At 38.7% G+C, this 22,669-nt stretch overlaps 1 protein-coding gene across 1 annotated transcript in view; it reads right to left on the minus strand.

Moving 5' to 3' along the window:
• Mtmr7 (myotubularin related protein 7) overlaps positions 1-22,669 on the minus strand; it is a 64,481-nt gene that overhangs the window by 8,444 nt on the left and 33,368 nt on the right. The window contains exons 7-9 of the mRNA XM_027954690.3: positions 6,971-7,080; positions 5,494-5,619; positions 3,635-3,684 (exon numbers count right to left, since the gene is read on the minus strand). Coding sequence (XP_027810491.3) covers positions 3,635-3,684; positions 5,494-5,619; positions 6,971-7,080 — 286 coding nt within the window. The remainder of the gene's footprint in view (positions 1-3,634; positions 3,685-5,493; positions 5,620-6,970; positions 7,081-22,669) is intronic.

Here is a 22,669-nt window from a genome sequence, read left to right on the forward strand (position 1 = left end):
AATGTAATTTTAAAACCTTCTGTGTTCTTGAGATAAAATATCATCTGGTAATACATATTTGTTCTGTGTAAGTAATATGTTTATGTTCTGGGCAGAACACAATAAGTCAATAGAGAAAGAAGAATGCCGTCATTTGTATTCTTTAATATCCCCCAAACTGTATGTTAAGACTTGCTCCTCAGGGTGGTTCTATTGAGAGGTTGTGAAGCCTTTAAGAAGTGGGGTCTTTAGGTCAGTGGAGGTGTGCTCTCAAAGGACAAAGTGGGACCCAGGCCTCTTCTTCTTCTACTCTTTTTTTCTTTATTAAATTATTTATTAATTCTAATTTGTTACACATGATGGCAGAATGCAATTCATTTCATATTACACTATAGAGCACAATTTTTCAAGTCACTGGTTGTACACAAAGTATTTTCACAACATTCATGTTTTCATACATGTACTTAGGATAATGATTTCTAACTCATTCCACCATCATTCCTATCCCCTTACCCCCTCCATTTCCCTCCATTCCCTTCCCTCCCCTTTGCCCTAACTAAAGTTCTTCATTCCTCCCATGCTCCGCCACCCCATAGCCATTATGAGTAAGCATCCTCATATCATATTTGCCTTTGGTTTTTTGGGATTGTCTTACTTCACTTAGCATATTATATTCTCCAACTCCATCCATTTAACTGCAAATTCCATGATTTTATTCTCATTTAATGCTGAGTAATGTTCCATTGTGTGTATGTACCAAAGTTTCCCTATCCATGCATCTACTTAAGGGCATCTGGGTTGGTTCCACAATTTAGGTATTGTGAATTCTGCTGCTATAAACGTTGATGTGGCTGTGTCCTTGTAGTGCTGTTTTTAAGTCCTTTGGGTATAAACTGTGGAGTGGGATAGCTGGGTCAAATGGGTCAAATGGTTGTTCTAGTGTTTTAGGGAATCTCCATACTGCTTTCCAGATTGGCTACACCAATTTGCAGTCCCACCAGCAATGTATGAATGTGCCCTTTTCCCACATCCTCACCAACACTTGTTGTTGTTTGTATTCTTAATAGCTGCCATTCTGACTGGAGTGAGGTGAAATCTTAGTTTTGATTTGCATTTCTCTAATTGTTAGAGATGTTGAACATTTTTTCGTATATTTGTTGATTGATTGCATATCCTCTTCTGAGAAGTGTCTGTTCAGTTCCTTGGCCATTTATTGATTGGGTTATTTGTCTTTTGGATGTTTAGCTTTTTGAGTTCTTTATATACCCTAGAGATTAGTGCTCTATCTGATGTGCAAGTGGTAAAACTTTGCTCCCAAGCTGTAGGCTCTCTATTTACCTCACTGATTGTTTCTTTTGCTGAAAAGAAGCTTTTTAGTTTGAATCCATCCCATTTATTGACTCTTGGTTTTTTAATTCTTGCGCTATAGATGTCTTATTAAGGAAGTTGGGGCCTAGTCCAACATGATGGAGGTTTGGGCCTACTTTTTCTTCCATTAGGTGCAAGGTCTCTGGTTTAATTCCTAGATCCTTGATCCACTTTGAGTTGAGTTTTGTGCATGGTGAGAAATAGAGATTTAATTTCATATTGTTACATATGGATTTCCAGTTTTCCCAGCACCATTTGTTGAAGAGGCTATCTTTTCTCTGATGTATGTTTTTGATGCCTTTGCCTAATAAAACTGTAGTTATATGGATTAGTCTCTGTATCCTCTATTCTTACCATTGGTCTATAGGTCTATTTTGGTACCAATACTATGCTGTTTTTGTTACTATTGCTCTGTAGTATAGGTCTGGAACAGCAAATGCCACCAGCTTCACTCTTCTTGCTAAGGATTGCTTTGCCTATTCTGGGTCTCTTATTTTTCCAGATGAATTTTATTATTACTTTTTTTTATTTCTATGAGGAATGACATTGGGATTTTGATTGGGATTGCATTGAATCTGTACAGTGCTTTGGTAGTATGGTCATTTTGACTATATAGTCACATTTGACTATATAGTTCTGCCTGTCCAAGAACAAGGTAGATCTTTCCATATTCTAAAGTCTTCTTTAATTTCTTTCTTTGGTGTGCTATAGTTTTCATTGTAGAAGTCTTTCACCTCTTTCGTTAAGTTTATTCCCAAGTATTTTTTTTAAGCTATTGTAAATAGAGTGGTTTTCCTAGTCTCTCTTTCTGAGGATTTGTCACTGATGTACAGAAATGTCTTCAAAGGCATCAACAAATTTCTAGAGGTATATGATATGCCCAAACTAAATCAGGATTAGATATACACAATTTAAACAGATCCATTTGAAGCAAGGAAATAAAGGACACCATCAGAAGCCTACCAACCAAGAAAAGCCCAGGACCGGTTCTACAAGACCTTTAAAGAACTGTCACCAATACTTTTCAAACTATTTCATGAAATAGAAAAAGAGGGAACAATTCCAAATACATTCTATGAGGCCAATGTCACCCTGATTCCAAAACCAGACAAGACACATCAAAGAAAGAAAACTTCAGACCAATATCTCTGATGAATACAGGTGTAAAAATTCTCAATAAAATTCTGGCAAATTCAATAAAAAATATATCAAAAAGATAATGCACCATGATCAAGTAGGGTTCATCCCAGGGATGCAAGGTTGGTTCAACATATGGAAATCAATAAATGTAACTCATCACATTAATAGACTCAAAGATAAAAATCATATGATCATCTCAATAGATGCAGAGAAAGCATTTGACAAAATACAGTATCCCTTCATGTTCAAAATGCTAGTAAAACTAGGGATATCAGGAACATACCTCAACATTGTAAAGGCTAACTATGCTAAGCCTCAGGCCAACATCATTCTAAATGGAGAAAAATTGAAAGCATTCCTTCTAAAATCTGGAACAAGACATCTTCTTTCACCACTTCTATTTAACATAGTTCTAGAAACTCTAGCCAGAGCAATCAGACGAAAGAAATTACAGGGATATAGATAGGAAAAGAAGAACTCAAATTATCACTATTTAAAGATGATATGATTCTGTACCCAGAAGACCCAAAACATTCCCCATCCCATATATGGCAAACCAAGGTCAGAGAGGACAGATGCCCAAAGTCAGACAGTAAATGCCACAGCGTGCATTTGGAGTTGCATCTGTCTGGCTCCAATGCCTGGGCCACTGTCCCACATGATCTCTCCAGAGGTATCTGGGAGAAACTTCGATGTGATGTGAATGCTTCAGGAACAATCCAATCTGATTGCCACTGTGAAAAAGCAGGGAAACTGTTCTCCGGGCATCTCACAACTTGCAGCCTAAAGTGAATGTCAGCACTTCCAAAATGGAATAATTCAGTAAATCCAGTGTGCATGGAAGGAGGGAGAGTTGATCCTTCCTGGGTCAATGAATGACCAAGTGTCATATGTCTCTTCTGGAACAATTTAACTTTACTGAGTTCTGCCCAACTAATACCAAGTGCAGTTAGAGTTTGAGAATTTCCTCTCAAACTATGATGCAAAATGTACAACATAATTTAAACTTTCCAAATGGGATACACAAATAGTAGTAAAAATCCTTTCAAAATCAAGCTATTTTTCCCCTGGACACTGCACTGAAAACTTCGGAAACAGTGTTTTTATCCTAAACATTCAAAGCAACAGATTTTAAAATATTTCTTACCTGTGATTAAACTTATGGCCAAAGGAAATCCAGTCCTTTTCTATTAATACCTACACAAGAAAGAATATAAGTATCATGGAGAGAAGCAAATGAAGGAAAATAAGAGACCATAACCAACAATACTGAAAGATTCAGAGACATCTGGTTCAGAAATCACTATCCTCAGATAACCAGAAAATAAGTAAGAAATGACAATATCCACCAATGCATGTGGGAAGGGCAAAATTGAAGGTCATGCACAGGAAAAATAAATGAGAACTGAAGTTAAAAAAAGAAAACACCATAACACCATCCACTCAATGCTTCCTCCCTGCTGGACACTGCTGTGCTTCCCATGTGACACCTCACCTCATTGTGGGATAGGTGTTATTATACCTGTCATTTTACAGCAACAGAGAGTGAAGCAGAGAGAGATTTAATATTCACCTGCTATAGGAAGCAGAGGACACCACTTTACACCACAGGTCTCTCTGCTCTAAACCCCATCTTTTAACCAATACATGATACTGCCTCTTTGAATAATTAAAAATACCAAACTTTCAATAAGAAACAGTTAGAAATGCTTTCCAGTGTTCTTTACTATACATGAGAAAAATTCTAAAATGGGTTTATGAGTATATTAGAAGCTTTAGCCCTGCTTTGGAATTAGGGTTACCATAAGTTCACAGACTGAAGTAGTCTGGATTTAAAAAATGTTAACTATATGGAATAGTCCTATTAATATCACCAGTGCTCTAAAATGACCATTAGTTTCCCCCCAAAAAAGTGTATGGACCAGTTGAAATCTGTCCTTGTTAACTCAGAAGGGCATTTCAATTGTGCTATAAATTTAATGTGGCACAATCAGGAAGAGAGTCAGTGGAAGAAAAGGAAGGTATGTGGAAGAAAGATTCATGGCAGGGTGTGACTGGGAACCGAGTTTCCAAAAGTAAACGAGGGAATCTAGCCCTCCTAACCTCAGCCCAGGAGAGGGGTCTAAAGCAGGAATGTCACCCTCAAATCAATCCTGTCACAGAAGTTCTTAGGCGCATCCTGATAAAATGAAAGGGAAAGCTCAGGGAGGAAGCTGGCCTCTTCTCTCAAGTCCCCAGGGTGTCAGCTGATAGCACTTGGGAAAGAGATTAGTAGTAATGATATTCCAATAGGGCTCCTCTCAGCATCTATCCCCAGAATGGCATTCTCTATCCAATCACTGTTCAAGAGGAAGGAACTAGTTAATGGCCCAATCACTAGAAAGCCCCTGCAGTCATTTTAGGGAAATCTCACTATTCAATCAAAACTTCACTACCCCAGGCAACTGTAGTCAGAAGCAATGTATCACATCTTGATGTATACCCAAAAAGGATCAACCTCTAGGAGAGAATATACTCATAATTGCATCAAAGAACACAAAAACCTTAAAAACAGTGAATATTCTCATCTAAGTTGTGAGGATTACTTAGAAACCTGGAAGTGACAGAAGTTTTTCCTTCTAGAGACGATTAGCATGAACAATATAGAAAATGTTTTCCCTGATATTTTTCCCCAAAAGTATTTTGTTACACACATTATCCCAAACTTGAAGTATTTATGAGCAAATTTTTATAAAGCTTATTATTTTTCCCACTACTGAATGTCTTTTATATTTGTCCCCATTCATATTCAGTAGCATTGATCTGAAGTGGTTTCAATATCCCAGAAATGTACCTCTTTACTCCAAGCCTACTTCACTTTTTCTCCTTTAATTAACCTTGCTGATCTACTAAGAGAAAAATAATGCTGATGAGAAAAAAAAAAATGTTGCCAAAAGTTTCTTAAAAAAGAAGTCCACTGTGGTCAAGGCACTGCCTTTCCAGGGAAGGCCCAGCAGCCACACTCACCATGAAGCCCTTCAGAGTCCGGTAGTGTGGATCCAGCAGGAGGCTGGCCACCGAGCACACTTGAGCAGTCCTGTCCCAGCCATCAGAGCAGTGGACAAGCACACTTGCCCCTTCCTCTGAAACTGCCTAGAAGATACCAATCAGCAGAGTCACACAGAATGACGATAGAAGGAAACATCTCTCATCAGAACTAGGTTTAACTTCTATACTTAGAGAAAGATATAGACAAAACAGAACAAAACCTGTTCATTCTTTTATTTGGCATTTATGCCCTGCCTTCCTAGGGCAGAACCAAGGAGTGGCCCAGTGAGTGCTAGCAGCTAAGCTTTTCCTGCCCTTTCCATTACATCCAGAAGCCCTCACTCAAGTCACCTCAAATTTAGCACAGATATGAAATAAAAGTATTTTTCTGTGCAAACATACCTTTCTGACATCTCTTGTCCACCCTCCACCCTCTCCTGCCCTCCCATTTCCATGTGAAGTCTTATTGAAATCTTGGAATAACTACTGGCCCCAACCTTTTCCAAAAAGGAAAAGGCACAAAATTTTAAATTTTAAAAGCACAAAATTAAAGATAAAAGGATAAGAGTGCAGTAATGGATATTTTAGGGAAAGAAGGTGAAAACAAAGCTAAAAATTGTACCAGAATTATCTGCTAAGGAAGATTTTTCTATTCACTATTGAAACTACACACATAACTTCTAGCTGAAAGTATCCTGGCAAGAAATGTAAATTGGTAAAGATATCATTATAAGCATCTATCACTACCTGAAATTTATTTTTATTTTTTTACTCCTGCTTTTGGTCTCCCACATCAGAATGTCAATTGTGAGGGATGAGAGACGTGATCTGGCTTAGCCGGCACTGCATCCATAGCACCTAGAATAGTACCAGGCACTAAATAAATATTTGTTGAGTAAATGATTATCTAATAAAGGGGAGCAGACCATGTCATCAGAAAAGATGATTCTCTTAAGTGTAAATCTAAGAGGAACTTATTTTTAGAAACACTGAACAACACAATAGAATACATTCAAAAACAGTGAAAGTTGCCACAATATTCTTCCCATGGCAAAGTGGAATCCACCTGCCAGTTTGAGGGACATAACTTCTGCTTATGTCATGTCTAAGAAAAATAATATATTCAATGGAAGCCTTAAGGCCCTATCACTGAAATGACTCACATTTGGTTGTACTGTCCTGCAGAAAATTCTTTGTTCCACCAGAACTAAGCCTAATGGAAGAGAGAATATTTTGGAAATAGTCTACTTGACCACTGAAATATCAACTAAGCACTGTACTCTTGCAAAATTACATGTTCAGAAGGCAAACCTTATGGAGGTCTACAAAGCCAGCCATCTACTCAGGACAGCAGAGTGAAGTACAGGGGAGCCCATGGAGAGGAGACGGGTCACCTTTCTGATGTCAGCATGGTTGCTAGTCTACCCCTTAATTTGTTTTCTCTGCAATCACATACCTTTGCAATGAAGATTCCTGCATCCATGATTGCCTTGATGTGCCTTAACCAGCCAGAGTTCTCCAGCCCCCACAGGAAATCACTCATAGAGGGAGATTTGAGTTCACATACTGCAAAATGAATCAAGATATAAAAGTGAAATTAAGGCAATCTCTCTTTTATGTATGATCATATTTTACAGGTAGTTTATTAATAATTTGTTTGTTGTAGTAGATATTCTCTGGACAACCTGAATCAAAAGTTTACTAAACTTGGTTCCATTGAACCATTTCAGGTAAGGCTTTTCTACTTTCATTGGCCATGATGGATGCTGCATTTGTTTACCAGAAACATATCTGTAAGGTTAAACCCAATTAATGAAAATCATTGAATGTTAGTATAGTAAAGGTTCAGCAGAGAACATCTACTTACCTTTCCAGTAAAGATATTAAAAATGAGGGGGGCTGGAGTTGTGGCTCAGTGGTATAGAGTGCTCACCTAGCTGGGTTGGATCCTCAGCACCACATAAAAATAAATAAATAAAGATATTGTGTCCAACTACAACTAAAAAATATTTTTTAAAAATTGAAAGATATTAAAAATGGGTACCTAAGGAGTACGTGGATCAAGACTACTAGGGAGGAAAAAACATAAAACTAACTCTAGTACTTATCCAATTAGAACTCAACCTCTTCAGTTTGAGACTATTACAAAAATATAAAATGGAACTATCCCAAAAGTCTTCATGAAATGACCAGATTCCTGTTCTCAACAATGCAATGGGAGTTAAGCCTGTGAACTTAAAAATGAGATCTGTGCCTCTGATCCACTCCAGTGCAGCAGGCCAGACACTTTCCCTTTGATTGAAATAAACCCAGTGTCCAAATGATAACTATATTGTATACACATAGATATCTGAGGTAGGTGTGTAAACACTCCTATAACATCACCAACAAGAAACTTTCATCTCAAGAACTCCTCTTTAATAGAAGGTATGAAAAAACTTTAAAACTAGTGTTCTGACTATATATCACAAATTCTGCATTTCAATGTTTATAAGAATTATGCCCAGAAAGCCCATTTTAAGGAGTTTTATAATACAAACCATGAAAATTAAACAATGATCCATAGTTTTGTTGTGGTGGTGTTTTGGGTTTTTTTTTGTACTTTGCAGTGAAATAAACATAGGCGAGGAGAGGGAGCCCTATTTCCTACTCAGCTCCGTCAGTAATTAGCTATGTTGTCTTGTACATGTCATTTAACTCTTTGGGCCTCAGTTTCTTCATTTTTAAAATAGGGAAGATATAGTAAATTAAATTCTTCCATCCCTAAACTCCCAGATTCGACTCTTATTAATTCTTTGAAAGCACTGTGTATATGGAGCACGTGGCAATGATTAATGACAAATATTTAACTTATTTGTTAAATAAGTTAACAAATAAGCCCCTTTTCCAAAGATAGTTATATGTTAGCCCTGCCCCTAAATATGCTAGATCACAGGGGATTCACTCTGATTTTGTGCAACCAAAGAGTCACACAGAAAAGCAAAAGTGGTTAAATTCTGAGTCACAGAGACAGCAATGATGAAAGAAATAATACAGAGATTCCCAGCAAAAAGCCCTATTTTAGAAAGCCATATGAGGACCATGTTTAGTTAAGATTCCAAAATCTTTCCAAAAGCCTGACCTGCTGGAAGCACCTAATAACCAATGGCAGAGGGTGTGGGGTAGTGGGTGTTTGATGTCTCTCTCTCTTTAGCAGTACTCTGGTTGGGAGCACTGTCATTCTGCTAGGTCACAGTGTTGTCCCCTTCCAGCTCCAGGCCCAACACCACAGGCCGGAAGACACTATCATAACCTGGTAAAGTACACAAAGGGTACTCTACTGAAGCCCAGGGGAGAATACACACAGCCATTCACAGAAGCTATAGTTCCAAGTCAACCCTGAGGTCCTGGGTATTTAGCAGTGTTTTCAAGCTTACAATTTTCCTCATTTTATGAGGAAATATTTATGAGATATTAAAATTTGTATGAGTTTTAAATATTACACATGTGGACAATGAATTATTACTGAGCAATAAAAAGAAATGAACTATTATAACATGAAAAGACATGGAAGAAACTCAAATGGATATTACTAAATGAAAGAGGCCAACTTGAAAATGCTACATCCTTTAGCCTCCCAACTATGACCTTCGAAAGAGGCAAAACACTGGAGACAGGGGCTGGGGCTGGACTCAGTGGTGGAGCACTTGCCTCACACACGTGAAGCACTGGGTTCGATCCTCAGCACCACATATAAATAAATAAGTAAAATAAAGATACTGTGTCCATCTATAACTTAAAAAAACAAACAAACAAACAAACAAAAAAACCCAACAACCTCTGGAGACAGTCAAAAGATCAGTGGTTGCCAGAGGCTAGGTTGGAGACACAGATGACTAGCTGGGGCACAAGAATTTTTAGTGCAGTGAACTCTGTATGATACTGTAACAGTGGATACATGCCATTAAGTATTTATCCAAACCCACAGGATGTAGAATAAGAGTGAGCCCTAATGTAAACTGTGGTGATGATGTGTCAATGTACGTTCATCCATTGTTACAAATGTACCATTCTGATGGGGCCAATTGATAACCGTGAAGGGGGGCAGAGTCTGTGGGGGTTGGGGATATATGGGAAATCTCTGTACCTGTTGATCAGTTTTGCTAAGAACCTAAAACTGCTCTAAAACATCTGTTTAATAAATAACGTAATAGATACTAGATTGGCTATAACTGTTTCAAATCTCTATTAAAAAGGTAGAAAATGCTACCAAAAAAAGTCCCATGTTCCCATGCATCTTGCTTCCTTCCTTTGCAGTCTGTTAATATTCCCAAACACATTTCTGTCCTTTCACTACGTACATGCTAGCTGTGTGAGCTTGGACAGTATTTAGGCTTTCTAGGCCTTAGATTTCTTAGTTGTAAAATGGAGATAAACAAAAGCCCCTTTTCCAAAGATAGTTATATATGTTAGCCCTTATTACTATTATTATCCCCAAATAATACCACTTATATAGATAGATATGCATTAAAACTTGCATAATTATAACCTTTTGCAACTTGATGTTTTTTTCATTATTTCATTGAGCTATTCACATCAGTAAATATCATTCATTTTAGTAACTGCATAGTATTCCACTTGATGAATATATCTTATTTATCTGTTCCCCTACTGTTAACAATTATTTCTTTCCTCTATTCTAATATTTACAAACAGCACAGTAAAATATCATTGTATAATCTCCTTGTGGAAAATCTCCCTATAAATGTATTTCCATAACTGAAATGGAATGGGCCATAGGGTCAGTGCATCTTCATCAGTACCAAGTATTGCCAAATTGCTTTAGAAAGGGGCTGCATTCATTTGCATTCTCACCAGGAAGGTGGGAGAGTTCTTTCTTAAAATTGTGGCTACCACTTGGCACTATGACATTTTTTAGTTTTACCAAGTTTTATTTCTTTAAGGTTATTAATGCCAGTTTTATTGTTTTCTTCTTATTCTACTCTCTGGATTGAATCTGTTTCTTTATTTTTCCTCCTAAATTCTTTTTGTTTGCTTGCTTAGTAGATTGCCTTGTGCGTGCATGGTCTCTTATCAATGATATTGTGCTTGCTTTGCTCAATTTTCTGGTAATCTCAGTTCATTCCCACATGAGAGTGGAGCACAAAAGAGCTGGCTGGAGTGCCATGTACATGGCAGGCTTTCTTAGCTGCTAGCTTAGCTGTGGGAGATTTGGCCAGTCTCACCACAGATGGCAGGATCTGGAAGACCTTCTCTTGGAATGGCTGGAGGTCCCAGGGAGGGTCTCCATACACCTGCATGAGTCAATAAGACTGGATGACAATGTCCTAAGAATGGAATTGGGGCAGGGAACCACAGGTCTCCTCTTCCCTTTGTAGACATTCACTTAACCCATCCTTTTTTGTCCTGGTATTCCTTTCCCAGGTCCGCCAGCTTTGGGTGGGTTCCTGATCCCAGAAGCGTTCTAGAGGGTCAGTCTTTCCAGGAAATTCATCACCATCTTCTCCTGTGCAGGTGTGCGAAGAGGATTCACTGGCAGTGCAGGGGACAGAGAGGCTGGGACTTAACAACTGCTTCTGGCTGCCAACACTCAGCCAGTCCTCATTTGAGATACCTGACACCTCAACTTCCAGATCCTGAACAGCTGCAGTTCCATCTGGCTTGCTTTTTCTCACCTTCCAATCATGAATTCCAGCTTTTTTCTCATCTTTTCTGTTACTTATCACTCATCTATTATCCAGCTTTCATATTAGTGTCACTGTCACCTCCTCTTCCATTCTCTCATCTTTTTGTAGTTTTAACACACACACACACACACAAACACACACACACCTCTTTTTTTTTTAACCACTTTGTTATCCTTTTAGTGGGGAGTAAGAAGTGGGTAAATACAGGTTGTGCTCAAATGAACAGAAACAACAGACCTAACTTTGGGCCAGAGCAGGGCAGGAGATTCCCCACTAGAAACTGAAGTGTTAAAAAAAAAAAAAATGTACTCCTGGACCCAGTACGGTGACCTTAAGCTAGTCTCAGCCTGATCTCCACATAAGGAAAATTACAATTTACCCTGAGATGTTGAGACCCTGGGCGTGGACTGGGGCACGCTGAGGATCTAACCCACACTCTGCTTATGTACAGGAGCTTGGGAGCTGAGAAGTTGTCATGTTTGGGCTGCGAGTCTTGCAGACACCTGGCAGAAGCAACCCAAAGACTGCTCAGGAGAAAGACTTCCATAATTCTGTGGAATCCTTAGAAAAGGCTTCACTGAAGGTAAGTTGCAAACATCTAAGAACAGTGTTCCTAATAAAAGCAAGTAGAGAAGAAAAGGTACAGGATTGGCCCAGGAATATGATGCAACAGAACCATCATCTAGACAGACTTCAGCATATTTGCACTCAAGCAGGAGGTGGAGTAAAACACAAAGGGGTGGCATTCCTGGCGTGTTTGGATTCACATTTCTGGTGGCCTGTGGATGAGTTAATGTTGGCCACTACATGAGGTTGTTTCTTGTCATCTTAGTGAGTTCACAGCCAACCTTCCCAAAGTTCCCCGTGCTCATTGCCCCCTGTCTTCCACCCAGTTCTTCCAAACTTTCAGCCCTGCCCTCAGCCCAACACAAGAGAAGCCACCCAGAAACATCTTGACCAGCTCCCTTTTCAGCCCTTCATCAGTGACTTTCCTCTGTTCCTCCAAACACCACCACCGCCGCCCTATAGCCTCATCCCCCACCTTCCCAAAACAAGGCTCCCTTTTCGAACCACAGCTGGTCCTGCTGCCCTAGGACTAGGAGTGATTCAAAGAGAACTGAGCAAACCAAAGCAGTGAGATGACTATGTATTAACTTCAGGGAGGACACTAAACTGTTCTAGAAAGGAAATAACCAGAGTATACAAAAAGCCTCAGCCATGAATAATAGTTACAGAATAACAATGATGAACACACTGAATAAGCCTTCACTGGGAGCAATGGCCCTCCATCTTTGCCCTCAACCTTTACCATGGAAACAACTCAAAGTCTTAATAGTCTTCATTTCTGGCACCTGAAGAATTCCTTCGTATGAGTCTGTTTTCTGATACTTTAATAAAATACCTGGGGCAGGTTATTTTATAAAGAAAAGAGCTTTATTTTGGCTCACAGTTCTAGAGGTACAAGGTTGAAAGGCTACATGTGGTGATGGCCTTCTTGCTGTCAAAGTCCTGACATGGAGCAGGGTATCACCAAGGAGTATGCATAGCATGTGTACATCTTGTGATGTCTCTTTCTCTTCTAAAGCTACCAGTAATTTGATCATGGACCTTATCTAAGCCTAATCACTTCCAACAGTCCCCACCTTTAAACATCATAGTTGGATTATGTTTCTACCCTCTTAATAAAGCACGCAGCACTATTCAGGCACTTTGAAGTCAGACATTCCTGTTTTCAAATTCCAGCACTGAAACCTGCAGCCAGCTGAGTTTTGCCTTCCTCAAATGTAAAAGTGGAATAAAAACACATTCCTCAAATAGTTGTTGTGAAGATGAAACAAGATAGTACTTATATATATTATGCTGCCATAATGAAGACTCCCCAGAATGGTAGCTATACATGTTCTTACCTGTTCATTCAGAACAATGTCTTAGGAGATAGAAGGTGTTCAACTGAAGGGGAAGCTGAGGCTCAGAAAAGCTAAAATACAAAGTGATCAATAATAGAAGGTTTCAACACAGGTATTCTGACAGACAAAGCTAGGGTGTTTGCCATCATACCATGACTACCTTGGTGGGTTATACTAGGAATAATATAATAATTGTAGTAAAATTTAAATACCAGATGCCACTTTCCTAAGTACCTTACATAGATAGTTAAGCTTTTCTAATCCTCAAGACAGTCATTATAAGGAAGGCACTAGTATTATTGTCACGTTTTTACTATGGAAACCAGTACCAAGAGAGGTGAAATAGCTTGTCTGAGGTCTACCAGCAGGTCCATCATGAGGCTGGGACTGAGCTTGTGCTCTTCACTATGGCCTCTTAATCTCAGATGTCTTATTTTTCATAATTCTAACACAAATCAAAGTACTATTTGACTCACATGTACCATCAGCTTGACGGTTATGCTATCACTTAGAATTGTACTATCCCAATATAGTAGTAGCCATCCAGTCACATGTGGCTACTGAGCACTGGAAATGGGGCAGATCTGGGTTGAACTATGCTGGAAGCATAAAATAAAAATCAAGTTTTAGACTTCATACAGAAAAAGCATACAAAATACCTGATTAATAGTTTTATATGCAGATGTGTGTTGAAATGACAACATTTTCAGTATATCACGTTAAATAAAATATGTTATTAAAATTAAATTGCCTCTTTCTTCCCACTCCTTTCAATATGGCTACCAAGAAATTTAAAATAACAAATGTCTGTACTTGTGGCTTACACTATACTTCCATGGAGAGTGCTAATTTAGTTTGCTCAAGGAAGTTTATTCTGATCAGAAAGCTTCAAACCTTTTTGCACATGTACCTCTAAAATAAACTGCAAAACATATCCCTACACACTCTGGGATCAAGCATCTTGATAAAGTTGGGGGTGTGGCAAAGGGTGTTTTCTTTCGAAAGGTGGCAAAAGGGCAATTAGGAACAGGAGGTGGGAAAGCCTGGCTGGCTTACGCCTGGACATGCAGAGCCTTCTATGGCAGGTCACATCGTTTTAGGAAGACGGGTACAGGGCACAGACGTTGATCTAGGAGCCAATCCCCATATAGCAACGTACCATGGCACACCTCAGAAAGCTTCCTGTGAGTTCATAGGAGCACAGACACAATTTGAAGTCAAAGAGCTGACTCTGATGCAAAGGCCAACTGCCAGCTCCTAGTTAAAACTGAACCCTGTTGTTCTTGCCCCAGCCCAGCAGATTTGTCCTCTAGTGACACTGCCCAGCAATACTGCACAGGCCCTCCAAGTGGCAGGCTCGCCTCTGCCTATGCACATTGCTAAAAGACACAGCCCAGCAGGAAGCGTGGCAAATTCCAGCACCCTCTGTGAGCTCTTGCCACTCCCTGGGAGCCTGCTGCTTAGCCTTTCTTTCCACTTTGGGCCATGACCCAAAGTGTTCAACTTAATCCTAAAATACACACATTCCACCCTGTGAAACTGCAGAACTCAATTGATTCCTTTAAACCTTCCACAGATAATATTCTCTTGCAGTCTTTTTCACTAAAAAGGACAAACTTTCAGTTTGTTATTATAGGGCTCTGGGCTAGTTAGCATTCTTGTTTATTCCAAAAAGCTCAGGGAGCCTGAGAAATATCTTGGCATCCAAACTCTGAAGCTCAGCCCAAGAACAAACGATCCTTTTCACCTTCTCTTCCCACAAGGCACAGAAATGACAGCAAGTTTAAAAATAAAGATACCAGGCTTTCCAGTTAACTTGGAGATGGCCTGTGCCTAAAGCAAGAGAGGAATCCACAGCTCAGGAAACAAGGCCCTACAATATCCAGGAGAGAGGATTCTCCAGCACTCCCTTGTTCATTTAGCTCACATGGCCAAGGGACAGGCGGCTGGGCTCTTGCCACATCAGTTTCCTTTCTTTTCACACTAAGAATGGATCCTTGTGTAACATTTCTTTTTTCAGGAACACTCAAATTGCACACACTTGTAAAATAACCCACCAGGTTTTCAGGCCAGATGACAAGTGAGAGGGTGTCTTCCCCTAATGGTCAGTGGCAGTGTTCAAGGCAAACAGCTCTGCAGATGATTAACACACCTGACAGATGGGGGTACACTTGAGACTGAAACGATTAGTGCCTGAGTTTTTAAATATAAAACTGTTGGGTTTGTTTGGATAAACTCAGGATAAGGCAGAAATACTGATTTGTTCACTCTTGTTGCCAAACCCAAACCAATATTTACAAACCATTTTGCTGAACAAAGTTCATTTCAGCTGACATCAGAGGCATATGCCACAAATTACAGAGAACTGTACTTACTAGCTGGGAGTTTAATGACAGGTCTAGTGATATTTGTTTTATATAACAGGGTAACTATATCCCATAAACATATATAAACCATAATGGAAAAAGATGTATAATTTTAGAACCTGAGAAATATGAAATTTACCTGAAGGAAATACAGCCTTGTCTGGTCTTACTTGGGTGTTACTTACACCAATCTCATTTCTTCCTATTATAGCTGCTGGGTAATCTCAGTGAGGACATAAAGAAAGGCTCCATTTGAACCCCAATGGGAGTGGTCTCTCCTGCACCCTAAGACCTAAAGTAGACATGTGCATGTCCCCCCCCCCCATATGTACTACCCTGACATATGGCTGAGTTCTGCTGATCTTTGATTTATCTCTTTCCCATTTTGGAGTCAAGAAGCCAAGACCAAGGAGATAGTCTTCAAAGAACTGGCAAAATGATAACAATCTCCCTTCAGTGAATATCCTAGTAAGAGAAACCTTTAGAAGAGGACTTAATTATGGCCTGCGATGTGGAAATGTTTAGTCATGCCTGCTTTGTAGTCTCCTTCTTTTACTTAGAGCCCACCATGGCAACACAGGATAAACTTCTGAGCTCTGAAGTGAATTGTATTCAACTTATTAATGCCAGCAACACATTCCTCCCTACCCAAGTCACCCAACACAGACCCTCTTTATAGAGAATTTGCATCAACTAGAAAGATCTGTGTACAAGCTTCTCCATAGGATAATGACAAGGTTAAAGCTTATTCTTCAAAATATTTCTAACTTTGTTGATATTTTCTGGAATTTCTATATAATTAATAATGCCATGAAAGTCATTTTCATACAGTTTTATATTAGAAAGACTGTGACAATAGTATAAAATGCCTAGGAGGTGCAATCAAGCCTAAATTCTGTGCACCTGTGTTAGCATTGCTTGAATTAGCACGGACAATAGTAAGCATGCCTATGTGTGTGCATGTGTATCTAATAAACATGTGTGTGCTTACACACATAAACAAATATGAATACTAATTCCTACTAGCATAAAGAAAATCAAACAGCAGGTTCACATGAGGAATGCCGTTAGCATTTATTTGCTCCATGTGTGAACTTTGTATCTAAAGACAAATTTACAGTATAAGGTGGCAACCTGTACTACCTTAGGGTTAATGGATGTTAAGAACAGTAAGACATGAATATTTACTGCTGGTATACATAAAATTTTGCAGCAAACAAAAAATATGTGTGGCCATTTACAGTACTTCTACCACATGTAAGAAAAGGCGCACGGGCTTTCCCTTCACTGAGTCCACATGGTAGATGCAATTGTCTCAATTGACGGAGGAGGAAAGGGCTCAGATGCAACAGGCACAGCAAGTATATTATAACAGGTATCTAGTTTCCTGCACACCACGTTATGTATTATTTTCACTAGAAAAAGAAAACAATTAAAAGCTCAATACACAAACTGAGCCAGGAACAGGAACTAAATAGAAGGCAGGACTTAAGGACAATAAATCTAAATAGGAAACTTAAAAGAAAGTGGAAACAGGAGTTTAGACTGGGAGGAGACCGGGTGTTGAAAGGCTCGGAAGCCTGGGATGGATATCAGATTTTAGTAGGAGGCCCTGGAGAGGAGGCTAAGAATCATGTAAGATAAAGATGCTGGCAGCAAATACTGAAGTGTGAGAAAAGCAGCAGAGGATGTGGGAGGTGGGACTCAATCCAGCTGAAAAAGCTCCCAGGACCAACACTTTCATCAAACTTGAGACCCTGTTGTCACTGGCAAGCAAATATTGAACAGCCAACCCCAAATTGCAGCTTTATGGAAAAACAGTTCATCTTGCCACTAAAATTAGCCACTTTCTTCTATAAGCACTCCTTTTGTAAATGTCCTAGTTACCCAAAAACTTGCAATCATGATTAACAAGATAAAGAACAATAATTCTGAGGGTGGGAAATTTTACATTAATCTTTGAATTGTCTCCATGAATCTCAAAAGAAAGCATAATGTGGATTTTAAAAAAATAGCCTCTATTCTCTCATTAAATCATTTTGGTTGCTCTTGTCCTCTCCTTTGATAACATTGCCTGGAAATGAAGTCTTTGGCTTTGACATCCAGTTACAACATCCAGCCATGACTTACTCAGGACAGTCCATGCAGAGATCACTACTAAAGCAAGCATGATCTTTCCTTCCTATCATGACTTTTTGCCTTTTATCAAAATTGGCTACTTCTTTGTGTATTAAGGAATAAAGCATTTGTCTATCCAACGCCCAGCATATCGACCACTCTCAATTACTGTTTAATGAATGATGAATGTCTGAGATAAATGTGGTAGCTCATTTTTATTAGGTACTTACTATAATCAGAAATTAGGCCTGAAGCTCTTTATATATTATCTACCATGCAGGGTTTATTTACTCCCAATTTTCAGACTGGAAAGAGTTGCTTAAGGAAATTTACTAAATCATTCATGGATGATTCATAGCACATATATCTACAAAGAGCAAGCTTGTCCCCTATGCCTCAGCACTTAGGATACTGAGCTTACTCTCTCGATTGGTAACATTCAGGGCTCCTGCAGCCAAATTATAAATCCTCATCCAATAGCACACTGAAGCCAAGTACACATTCTTGATCCATTTCTTTTCTCCAAATGACCATGCAATAATAACAAGTAAATCCTGACTAGATAGATCTATTGGCCCAGTAGAGGACTCATTACAAAGCCTGACAACTACTATTTCTATGTGAAGTCTTCTAATTCTACTTTAAGGAGACTAGGGTTTTTCATGTAGAAACGAAGCCATGGTGCTAAATTCTGATGAGAAATACCCAGATTTTCAGGACATTATTGGTTGTCCCATCTAATAGCTTAGTAATCAGAGAATTAATAATGGCAAAATATCATGGAGAACTAAAAAAGAAAGAAACTTATTGACTTTATTAATTCATATCTAGTAAAACTTCCAAGCATAAATTTATAGACAATGTAATAGGAAATACTTAATTTAAACTGAAAAACTTAAATTATAAATATCTATGAAGGGTAGAAATCTTCCATTTCATCAAGGCTGAGTTAGCCATCACCAATAAAGACATAAGTAAGGAAGAAAGTATAAAAAAGAAAGGACTTTTGAACCTATGGAGCAGTTCTCTGAGCAGAGAGAAATATTTCATGGAAACCTTGGAGCTGTGTGTTAGGGACTGTTCCCGTGTAGACCATGGCCCCAAGGCAACCTGGCAGAAAGACCAGCGCAGGAATCAATTATATGACCATTATACCCACCAAGATGGGCCTCTCATGATATACTCCAGGTAGTATCACCAAGATGGTGTATTCCCATGAAAAACTCTGAATAATACTCACCAAGATGGGCATCCTTTGATAAACTCCAAGTAATACCTACCAACATGGTGCCTCCTATGATTTACTCCAAGAAATACCCACTGAGAGGGTTCCTCTCATGGTATACTTTAAGCTCTCTGCCCCTTTAACCATTCTTTCTACACCTAATATAGATTCTGATGAGTAAAGTCTAAGAAACTTCACAAACAAGAACAGATTATTATATGATCTCTAGAGACACCTGATTTTGCCAAAAATCATTCTCCACTGTTAATACACACAATTTCAGAAAATATTACCAAATAAAGGGGGAGGTTACATTTTGGGGCCTCCTATAAAAGACTTCAATATTTTATATGGAATCAGCCTGGCCCCCTTTCAAATAGCACCTCACTGCAGTATGGCCCAAAATGCCCAAATGACACTGGGCCTTTGTTGCACATGCTCTGGGCCCACTTCCATCTGGTCTGTTGTCAGGCTAACATCTGTAACTCTGTAAAATAACTTACTGATACAATGCCCACAGGCCTGACATGTTTATTAAATCATTTTTTATGGACTTGCACTGAATGGATACAGACCACACTGTGAGGTAAGCACCTACATGACTCTGAAAATCATGCTGTATTTTGAATAGAAAAATTATGAAAATTTACTGATAGGAAGGACCTATCAAATACTTGCCCGACTGAATTCATCATCAACCTATCCATTTTATCCAGTGCTTATTTTTAATTCTTTTTTTTTTTTTTTCCTGTGGTGCTGGAGAGTGAACCCAAGGCCTTGTGCATGCAGGGGAAACATTCTACCAACTGAGCTTTTTTTCCCCAGCCTGCCAGTGCTTATATTTATTTTTATTTTTTAAAATATTTTTTAGCCCAAAATGCCCAACAGATACTGGGCATGATGAACACAATAACTCTATTTTATTTATTTATTTTTATGTGATGCTGAGGATCAAACCCAATGCCTAAACATGTGCCAGGCAAGCGCTCTACCACTGAGCTACAACCCCAGCCCACCATACTTATTTTTAAATACATTATTGCTTCCCAAGAGAAAGCATTTGCTCCTCATATTGAAAAGTACTTGGTAGTTTGCAAGGAATCATTTTAATAAGTCTGAATTAAATAGAGAAAACATATTACTGATGTTGCTTTACACATACAGGAAATGAGAAGTATTAGTCTTACTTGAGGTCTAAAGCAAGAACCTAAACCTAGGTCTTTTCATACTTAGGCCTCACCCACTCCCCAGGGAGGCAGTAAAGCTGAGTGGCTAAGAGTGAGGTGATTGAACTCACACTAATGAGGTAATAATCTCAGTTCTATCACTTATTATTGTGAGCTGACACTGGTACTTAGCCTCTGTGCCTCAATTTCCTCATCTATAAAAGAGAATAAGAGCAGCCATCACATGATCTCACAAGGCTCAACTGAATAAACGTTTAAAATTTTGGTGTTGAGTACACAGTAATCCTTTGAAAAATGTTTTGTCATCATTACTGTGTGTGGTGGTTTTCTGTGAGCCTATCTAATATCAGAACCACAAAACAAGGATCACTGTAACATGACAGAAGGTACAAGGTTCAAATCCTGCTTTGTTATGTAATAATGGGAAGGATTTTTTTTTTTTTTTAAATGTCTTAATTCCAACTGAAATAGACCAGGAGAGGCACTGCTACAGGCCTTGAAGAAGCAAACTGTCATGTGTGACCAGCTTATGTAGAAGTCTGTGTGGCAGAGCTGTGGCAGCCTCCGGACCTGGGAGTGGCCTCCAGCCAATAAAATGTGGGGCCTTCAGCTGATTCTGCCAAGAGCATGAATGAGCTCGGAAGCAGCTCCTTCCCCATCCGAGCCTCCTGAGGAGAACACAGCCTAGCTGATGCTGACTGCAGCCTCCTCCAGCCCCCAGAAGGGGGTCTCCAGGTTCCCACTTACACATGACACATGTTTAGGGTCCTAACCCACAGAATCTGTGAGATAACAAATGTGTATCATTAAAAAAAAAAAAAAAACCCAGAGCAAATATTCTATAAATGAGAGGATAGAAAATATCACCCTTCATTCTCCTGTGCTAACCCAGTGATATTCTGGACATTCCCCTAGCCTTACTTCATACATATGACTTACTGTAGTGAACAGAAGTACATATAAAATCCACAGCCTAAATTTTTAACTTATATTATACCCATTCTCCTGTATTAGTACACATATTATTCATATTTATTATTTTTAACAGATGCCAAATCTTCTATCAAGAAGGTAGAGCAAAATTATTTAAGCAGTCAACTGCTGTTGCTTCCACTATACTACTATTATAAATAAAACTCTACTGTCAATACTTGCATGTCTGTGTGTTTACTTTTTAAACTCTGTTTTGGATTAGTCCCTAAAAGGAGGCAATCAGGAAAAAAAAAATTATACATCTCTAAAGAAAACATGTCTCTCTAAGCCAACTTTTAAATGATACCAGAAATAAAGTGCTAATTTCATCACATTCTTTTTAGTACTAGATACTTTAAATTTTTTTAAAAAGTGGTACTTTGCTCTAATAACTAAAGAACATTTCTTTTGTTTCTAGAGCAAATTTACATACACATTTTACATGACTATTTGTTTCAACTTACTGCTTCCTCTTAAAAATTATCTATGCTTAACCTTTCTAAGAGACTGTCTTTATCTATAAAGTACAGATAATATGCACTATACACTATTGCTGTGAAAATCAAACACAATTATTACCTAAGTAAAAATATTTATGAAGCCTGGTTCATAGAAGTTGCTCAATTTTTAGTTAAATAAATAAATCAACAGATAAGTGGTCAGCTGCGAAGAGCTACACAACAGCAATATCAATTTCAGATTTGTGTGGAACTTAGGCCCCAAACTACTAATGAGGAGATAGTGAAATTTTCTAGGTTGCATCTAAAAAATGTCATGTTGATTGAAAAAGGTGGACAATGTCCTTCCCATGCCTTTCCCATAAGCATCCACCTACCCTATAGGTAGAGGACAGGAAGAGCTGTCACAGTGTGGCACCACCTCACCAAGTGGAGATGTGAAAACAGTTCTGTGCACACCTCTCTATGCCCCTTTCCCTGTTTCCCTCCCCAACACTGAGGATTCCTTAGAGGGAAAACTCCACCTCTGATGATAACAATATCCTCAGTTTCCGTACCAAAGACAATACCAGATGTCCTCCTATCACTGGAGAGGAAAACCATCCTATATGTGATCGAAAGAGAAACTACTATGAAAAACATTTAATAAGTTACAAATTGCTATGAAAGGCATCATTGTATCTCCTTAGTGGGTGGGAATACCACAAAAGTAGTTTAGTTTAGAACTTATAAATCTAAGTTAAATTAGCTCTATTATAAACCTATACGGGATGTGAACTTGGTCCTAGATTTCTGTTCCTGATGAAATATCTCACAGTTCTTACAAACAGAACTGTTTGCAGCCAGAATGCAAATAATTTTATTTTTCTATTGTCCAGAATCTATTCTGAGAATATCCACAACAGGTTTGACAAAATTGAAGAAAATAAGTAAACATCATGAGTGAAATGCATTCTTCCTGTGGACCAGGCGCATCAGTGTAAACCATCCCGTCTCTTTGATGCCAAGAACAGCTGTTTGAAGAAGAAACCTCCTCTTCCTCAGGTGGCTCTGATTGCATCACTTCATCATCAGCTGAGCCTCCACAAGTGGTTTATAATTTACTCAGTAAAAACAGATAGTCAAACATTGGTCAAGTCACCTGAATGGCATCCAGAAAGTTGTCCTTGCTTACAGCCACTGCACGTAGCTGGAAAAGTTATGTACAAATACCATGAGCCCTTATGAAAAGGAGA

This window comes from Marmota flaviventris, chromosome 3 (genome assembly GCF_047511675.1).
Source record: "Marmota flaviventris isolate mMarFla1 chromosome 3, mMarFla1.hap1, whole genome shotgun sequence".
Lineage (NCBI taxonomy): Eukaryota > Metazoa > Chordata > Mammalia > Rodentia > Sciuridae > Marmota > Marmota flaviventris.